Here is a 9076-nt window from a genome sequence, read left to right as displayed (position 1 = left end):
GACATTATCACATACCAAACAATTTGTATAAAAATATCATAATAGTATTTTTACAATTATCAATTTGTATTAAGTACTTTTTTAATATATTCACTGCCAAATCACGATATTTCTAAGAAATTCTGCTGAAAAGTGGGGGGGATAAAAGTCCTTTACCCCTCTTCCTTATCTTACTATGGACCTATGGTGGGATCACTGGGATGTCATGGATGCAATTGATTTTTGTGACAAATTCTTTATTCATAGAAAATTAATTTAATTTACTCTATTTTATAGTTAGAAATAAATGAAACAACTGCTGCTCCGGTCTCTCTTCTCATCATTTGCTGCACTACTTCGTAAATCCTCATCATTAGTTAGCTGACAGATTTGAGTCAGCTTGTTGAAATCGTTCCCTGAGAACCATTTTTATTGCAGACTTCAACCAGAGCCATTTTTATTGCTCGTGCAATGGATGTATAGGTTCCACTGAGATTTTCTGGGCTTACATATATGATGATAAAATTCCAGAAAAATTTCCCAAGTATATATGTGCACATTCTTATCTCTCCAGCTACGAAAAATGAAAAAATGATTTGAAGAATTCAAGAAATTAAATTTCATTGCGGGAAGATCTGTTCTAAATGGGTGTGAGATCTCCAATAAAGTATATATAAATTTTAGTGTACAGAATATGATGAAGGAGTTGACAACGAAAATGGTAAAAAAAAAAATGATGGGTTCGATGCCATCAGCCGATCAAACGGATCTAATAATCAGCCAACAGGCCTGGTTGCGAGCGGAACCACCTCGGCCAGCGGCGTTGACAGCGGAGTAGTCACCGGCGAGGTGGCCCGGCAGACGGGACAAGTCGGGTGCAGCCGCAGCCACGGATCCACGCACCGAAGGTGGAAGAGGTGGCCGCAATCCGGCAGCAGCCGGAGCATGTCGCTGCCCTTGTAATCCGCCAAGCAGATGGAGCAGCACGTCGCCGTCGAATCCTTCTTCTTCAACTTCGCCTCCGAATACAGCAGCTTCGGGTAGCTCCGCAGCGTGGCCTCGTCCAGCCCCACCTCCACCACGTACGCTTCCTGCTCCGCCAGCTCGAGGACTGCGGCCGCCCGAGCCCTGCCGGCGGCTGGCGGCGAGGTTCCCCGGGTGCAGAAATAGGAAGCCAAGGTTATGGTGGTGATGAGCAAGAGGATGCCGACGGAGACGCCGATGCCGTAGCCGAAACCGCCGATGTTCTGGGAGCCGAGAAAGCCGCCGGAGCCGGTGGTGTCGTTCATCTCCGGGACGAGAACACTGCGGCGGTGATCTGATCGTGGTCAGCCATGAGATCGATGGAGTGGTGGTTTATTTGGAGGGGGTGAAGTGAAGAGATGGAGGAGAAAGTCAACGATGGCACGAGAGAGTCTTTATTTTGGGGAAGATGTATTTGATTTCAACTCCGAAAGGACATTAAAGTTTGAAAATAAGATTTTTGAAAAGATTTAAAATTTTAATATAAAGTTTATTATTTTACAAATGGTCATATTAAATACATATAATAACATATAGTTAAATTGTGTAATAATAATGTGATATTACAATATTGCTATGCTAACTATTATTTTACATGTATGATCAGAGATGCCATTTAATTTGCGGTTTGTGTTCGGATATGTATGTCAGCGGCTCCTTTCTATTCTTTGCTTCTACGCCTGATTCATGTGACAGCGTCTCGCTCGCACGTTCCATGCACTTGAGCATAGCTTGCTGCATAGTCCTTGTTTATTACAATTAGGTAAGCTCACATTAATTGTCCTTTCCTTCTACACAACCCCACCCATACATACTTTAATCTAATTTTTTTCTTTTATAATATACCTTATCTATATATATATATATGTTTTATTGTCATATATTCAAAATTTATATCCGAGAAACACATATATATAATCGATTCATAAACTCTTAACGCTAATTAACACTAACACCACATTAATTTTATGTGACTATAGATAGAGGAAAATGGAAAAAAGTCGGGCGGTAATTGAAGTGAAGTGAAGGCGTATCCAAGTTGGTCGTTGTCTTGGAGGGTTGACATGTGGAGTGGTTATTCGCTTAGCACATCCTTTACTCATTTCAGTATATGTTTTCCTTTATTTTTTTTAAAGCAATTTAAGGGCCACAATATCTTAAAGGCAAGGTCAGGGGAAATATATATATTTAAAAAAAAAAAGAAAATTAATAACAGACAACTTTTATAAATGAATTGTTTTGATGATTAACACAAAAATAAAAAGTGAGATGTTGGAAATAGCATTAGCAATGTTAGGGTGTCAAGCTAGCTAGCTAGCTGGCTTTTAATTGTATGGGCAGCACCTGCTCACCGATATCTAATAATAATGGCCTTTTTCAAGTGAGATTGACAACAATCACTGTCGATGGTAATAGATTATTGCTGGAAATTTTGAAGACGTCGCCTCCGCAACTTTCTAATCATGAATTTAATTTCTGATATTTTACTAATGTTTTAAGTACATTCATCTCACCTAGTGTACAAAGTTAAATGGAGGATCGATAGACAATAACGTGTGACATTTAAGTCTTTACAAGAATGGATAATGAGGACAAAAAAAAGTTGATCCCACGGGCCGTGCAAACGGGTTAAATCAACAAAACGTGTATTTTGCTCTTCCTTTCATTTTTACAACAATTAATTAATTGTATTGTAAAAACTAAAGTGAGGACAGAAATGGCTCTTGATTACGAAATTAAACTAAAGGAATGGCTGCTGTGAATATTTTACTCGTTCAACTTAGTCAACAAGTTTAGCGTTCTTATCATTGTTATTATAATTAACTACCATATATGATGTTTTTTAATTAAAGTTCTTAACAATATTATAGCTAGTGCGGTTATTTAATATACATGAACATTATCACGTAATTAATCATCAATTTCCTTAGTAATCTCCTTTCGTGGTAACTTAAAAAGCGTAAAAGATATTATCTTGCTAGCATCTGAACAATTCTTCAATCCTTCTGCAACTCCACTGTCCCCATTGGTCCAAATCATCAATTTCCTGAATGCGTGTTCATACTCTTTTACTCAAAACAATTTTTTTTTTTTTTTTAAAAAAGGGTACTTAAATTAATCAAACCTCAGTGAAAGAATCAATGTGAAAATTAATATTCGATCAAAAAAGAATAGTTAATATGAAAATTTTTATTTTATAATATTATATTTTTAGAAAATAATAATCAAAAATTAAATTATGATGCACTTTGCAATTGAAGGCGAATTAGGATTGAGTGTGATCTCTTACCTGTTTGCAATACAACTCAGACATACGGTAAAGTTCACAAAAGGCATTCAAAACTTAAATACTAAGCAAATTAACGTATCAAAGCAATTAATGCTTGTTATTGCAAACAATTGACTAATTAACATACGGAACAAGCCTTCTTATAATAATATGATAATAGACAATTCTCTGATCTCCCTGCCAAGTTAACACAAAAGTTTTTGTGTACTAGTATTTATATATATATATATGATAATAATGCATGAATAAAAGTTCTGTGATTATATTTTATATATGTTGTGTCATAGAAAAAAATTAAAAAAAATAAAATAACTTTTTAAACTAAGAGGAGTAAATTTTTCTCATACTGACGCGTAAATTAAATAATTTTGATATTAATTTTTTTTAATATTTCAAAAAAAGAATGAGCAATTATTCATAAAGAATTTTAGTTTTAAAAGAATTTTAGAATATTGAAATAAATAATCATCTACAAGAAATTTTATCTAAAAAAATGATAAGATAGACGTTATTTACAAAAGATAGATGTCATCCATAACAAGTTTAAATCTAGCCAAATTAAAAATATATATATAGTAAACATTATCTGTAAAAATGTTAATTTTAACAACATTATAAAAAGTCAAGATAAGTGTTATTTACAATAATCTTAATTTTAAATTATTTAATATTATTTTATATTCCTCTATAAATAAACATACACTTATTTATGAAAAAGTAGGTTTTTGATACTGATTTCAATATAATCTTCATAATATTCAGTATCTAACTTAAGTATCAGAGTATTTGCACGAGAATTTCTCTCATGCCCTCTGACTATTTCTTTTTTACATATTCAAACAACTTAACGATAACATTTTTAGTCAATAAATTTATTGATATATCTCAACAATAACAATATAGAATATGACACATTAATTGGCATCCTTGCATTTAGAAAGAAATTGTTTATATATATATATATATATAAATATTATTCCCATTACCAATAATAATTCCATGTAAATTGGGTTTTTCTTTAAAGGCCTGTTTGATTGTACTTATTTTCTATGGAAAATGAGTATTTTCCACCCAAGTTCTAACTTTTGCAGTATTTGATTGCACTTATTTTCTAGAGAAATTAAGTTCTCATTTTCGGTCACGTGATATTATTTTCTCGCTTTTGCGAGAAATGATTTTCCTAGGGGGGCTTGTTTTCCATTTCCAGCCAATTCAATCACCGCACGCACAGCACATTCGTTTCTGTCCACCTCGATTTCTCTAGTTCCTCTCCCATTCGAGCTGACTTCGTCCCCTTCCTCTTCGTGGCCATCCATCGCCAAAGTCGAGCCCCAACTCAAGCTTCATCGCCATCTCCGACTTCTTGTGAGTCACGCCATCCACCGCTAAAGACGAGCTCCGTATTGGGCTTGGTCGCCATCTCCACAAAGAGAGAGAGAGAGAGAGAGAGAGAGACTCACAGTGACAGCAACAACGTTGCGGCTGACCCAGATGGTGACGAAGAGGTTGAAAGAGCCGATGGTGCAGAAGATCGACGATGGGGTTGGAGGAGCCGATGGCGAGAGGATCGACAATGGCAAGGATCTGGTTGTTGGCCATGGTCGCGGGAGATCGACGCTGACCCAGAAGATCGACGATGGGGTTATCGGCCTGATCTTCTGCACCTTTAGAAACGCCTAGTAACGGCGATGGCAGGAGGGAGACGCAGTGTAACACCCCATCCTCCTAGAACTGCCCGAGAAGAGGTGATACGAGAAAATAAAATAAAACTAACTGATAACCAAAATTTGATACCAATAATGAGCATCTCAATCAACTGGAATAAAGCTCTGAGTCATCAAGATTAAAAACCATAACTGCATCTAAGGGAAAATTCCTAAACTGGAAATAAAAATAAACTCAAACTGATAAACACTATAAAATTAACAACTCCCAGACATCTTTTGTCTTAAACGACTCCACGTACACACACTACTGGACACTGCTGCTAGACCCCACATCTAGTACTCCCCCACTAGAATTTAGAATGGTGAAGAGTACAAGGTGAGCTACAAAGCTCAGCAAGTAATAAATTGGAAAGAATAACTGGAGTTGAATCGAAAAATATCGATACTGATAAATACTTACTGAACTTGTACTGAGAGATATAATAATTACTGGATTGCATTTATAAGATGTAATGCACATAAACGGTAAACTAAATGCAGGTATGCAACTTTGGTACGTAGGCCCATATAACTGTAATACATACCTGGCTGATATGAATACTGCAAACATAAAAACTGTAAATACATATTGTGGGCAATATGCCCCTAGCCCCCTGGTCGACATCAGGTGAGCATCTCATAACTGAGATATAACTAAACTGATACTAGTGAGATCCTCGCGGATAAGCCGCCTGGCGCGCATAATACAATGCTCATATAAGTACTGGCACACGATATGTAGTGCTCCATATAAAGTCATGCTCAATGGTCATACAAATATGTATGCACAATAATCTCACAAAATAATGCTGACCATGTCATAATGAACTGCTAAACATGATATATGATTTTTACCAGCTATATTGAGATACAAAGATTTTGAAATTTCTGAGTATAGGCATGGCATATTGGATTTTATCATATCTTGGGATAAAAATTCAATATTTGAATAATTGAATATTTATATTAAATTTAAGACTTGCATCAAGAATTTATTGGAAGCCATTCGGATGTCATATGATACTATTCAGATGATTGAGGAAGTATAAGGAGCAATTCGAATGAAAAAAATGGACTATAGCAAGCTTATTCGAATGGCAGAAATTCATTCGAATGACAGAGGCTAATTCGAATGATAGATGATATAACAAAGGCTATTCGGATCTGATAAATGACTCATTCGAATGACTCACAAATTCATTCGAATGAATTTGACAATTTTCTAACTTTTGAACTGGCAAAAAGTGACTCATTCGAATGCAACAGCACCTTCATTCTAATGAATTAATGGGATACTCACGGGTCATTCGAATGACAGAGAGACTCATTCGAATGCTAAACTATACAAAGCAAGAATTTATTCAAATCTTCAAGAACTCATTCGAATCACAAGAAAACTCATTCAAATGACAGTTTCAAAACTTCAAAAACACATACGAATGATACGATAACACATGACTCATTCGAATGACAAAGGACTCATTCGAATGACTGATACATTATAGGGGAAAAACTTACGATAACACTGAAAACTCATTCAGATGCCTCAAAACTCATTCGAATGACACAAGACTCATTCGAATAACTGGAATCTTATCAGATATAAAACTCATGATAATAGAGACGATATCTTGAATTACAAACTTAACATTACTACACCATTCCAAAAGAAATCTTGAGAAAACAAATCCCAATTGATTCCAAACAAACTTATGAATGATTCAACAATAAAATTGATAAGAATCGCTGGAAGTAATCATGCATGATCTGGTATACATAATCACTGCTCGTGCATATATATATAAATCTGAAACTTAAACAAAGAGCTATTGAAACTGATAAGGTTTACAGGGAGAAGAACTTGCCTTTCAAACTTTTTGATCGATCGAATCGACGCTTTCAATGAAAATCTCCCTATACCAAGACACTGCAATGCTTCCCAACTCTTTCTCTCTTCTTCTCACTTTTGTTCTTCACACGGCGTGAAGAACTATTGGCCATCAAACTCTCTCTCTATATATATACTTTGAAGCCCTAAAGCTCATCTCAATCTCCTAATATAACTAGGAGTCTTCTAATCTAATCATCTCACGGATGGATTCATCAATCCCTTAATCACAATAATTCTATTTACTAATTAAATACTAATATCAAATCCTTAAATGACTCTCAAGTCCTTGCATATAATTTCTCATAATATAAAAAGAATTAAATACTACTTAAAAGCTATTTTCTCAACTAAAAATATTCTAAATTTCCACATTAAAATTAAATGGTAAATTCTCTTAATTAAAATACCTCACTAATTAATTAAATAATTCTAAATAAATACTAGACCCTCTAACGGGTCGTTACACGCAAAAGAAAGATAGAGAGGGTAGAAAGTGGGTTTGGGGGTAAGAGAGGGTGTGAGAAGGACGCGGGAGGGAGACAGAAAGGGTGAGAAAATGGGTTTGGGGGTGAGAGATGGTGGGTTTTGTAATTTTTGGGTTTATTTTTATTTTATTTTATTGCTATATTTCATCACAAATTAATAAATAAAAAATGTTTATTATTATTTTTAATTTTTTGTGATAAATATAAATGTATAGAAATGAAAAATAAAAATTATCAAATTCTATAGAAAATATTACCAATCAAACAACAAAAGATGGAAAATAATATCATTTTCTAGGTAAAAAATTATACTAATCAAACAGCTTAAACTTCTAATTTTCAGGAATTCATTTTTCCTGTAATTCAATTATCTAGAATTCATTTTCTTTTCACCCAATTAAATTCTACCATTGCAATCAAACGCACCCTAATAGTTTTAGCATTAATTTCTATCTATTTACGTGCGTGCCCATTCTTATAATAAATTTGATGTATAATTCGGAACCGCCTAAGGTGGGTTGGGATCATTACATGGTGCGTTTGATTGTAGGATGAAAAGTGGGATAAAATTTCAATTTCATAGAATTTCAATTCTCACCCCTCCCTAGAAATTTCAATTTCTTGATTTCAAGAAAAATCTCCATTTTTTGAACTAAAATGGAATTCGAATTCCATGAAAAAAAATTATTTAATAAAATTTTTTAAAATTTAGATAAAAAATAAATTTTACCCTCATTTTCCACCCTATTAAACGTTAATTGAATAACTTCATAAGAAGCATATATTGTGGCCAAGCAGAGCAAGGTACCGATATGACCATGTGGGTGTATGCATGCCACACAACATTGTCAAAATCTATGTAATTTATATTAATCATTCCTAAGCCATGATTAGGACAATAGAAGTGATCGAGAAAAGAAAGGGACACATTACACTTATTTTCTATCATACTTTGAGTTGACAAATCCGGCCCTTCCCTCTTTCAACGAATTAACCATATGGGTTTGCATCAATGGAATTTTTATTTTTTAATTTATTGTTAAAAGTTTTATTGTGGGTTTAAGGCAAACATCAAAGAGCTCCTCACCTTCAGGTTAACATCTTATTCAAACTACTAATCATGACTCTGTCACAGTAAACTTGTTTATTTAATCAACTGTTATAGTAAACCTTGATTAGCAAAATGACTGCATTTTTCATTCTATGCATCACGTATAGATAAAATGTATATTTTAACTCTTGTATTTGTATGTTTTTTTCATTTAAATATTTGAACTTTTTGTTATTTTAAAAACATTCTTAAACTTGTAATTTCGAGTCAATTGCATTCTTAATTTTTTTATTATTTCAATTATACCTTTGAATTTATTTTTTTCACTAAATTTGTCAAGGTATGCAATTGATTCGAAATTATATAATTTAGGGGTCTCTTTAAAGCCATAAAAAAATTAAATATTTAAATAAAAAAATATATAAATACAAATACTAAAATATATGTTTAATCATAATACATATTTTCAATCTTTGACCTTAGTCTTATTACATTTCAGTTTACAATACCCAATTTCAAGTTGATGTTAGGCTCGGACTGGCCCGATGACCGACCCGTTCTAGAAACGGGCCGTTTGGGTCTGGACAATTGTACATTATTTTTGTTTTTTCGACTAAAAAAATAAGAAAATGAAACACAACGAATTATTTT

The 9076-nt window shown here is 33.8% G+C and overlaps 1 protein-coding gene across 1 annotated transcript; it reads right to left on the bottom strand.

The window, feature by feature from the left end:
- Positions 1 to 572: 572 nt before the first annotated feature.
- On the bottom strand, positions 573 to 1420 carry LOC127790479 (RING-H2 finger protein ATL70-like). The gene has a single exon (XM_052320012.1). The coding sequence runs from the start codon at positions 1266 to 1268 to the stop codon at positions 756 to 758; it is 513 nt and encodes a 170-aa protein (XP_052175972.1). The 5' UTR covers positions 1269 to 1420; the 3' UTR covers positions 573 to 755.
- Positions 1421 to 9076: the final 7656 nt, after the last annotated feature.

Source organism: Diospyros lotus, chromosome 14 (assembly GCF_014633365.1).
Source record: "Diospyros lotus cultivar Yz01 chromosome 14, ASM1463336v1, whole genome shotgun sequence".
Classification (NCBI taxonomy): Eukaryota; Viridiplantae; Streptophyta; class Magnoliopsida; order Ericales; family Ebenaceae; genus Diospyros; species Diospyros lotus.
Note: the sequence above shows the minus strand (reverse complement) of the source record. Positions and strands in the feature narration are given on the sequence as shown.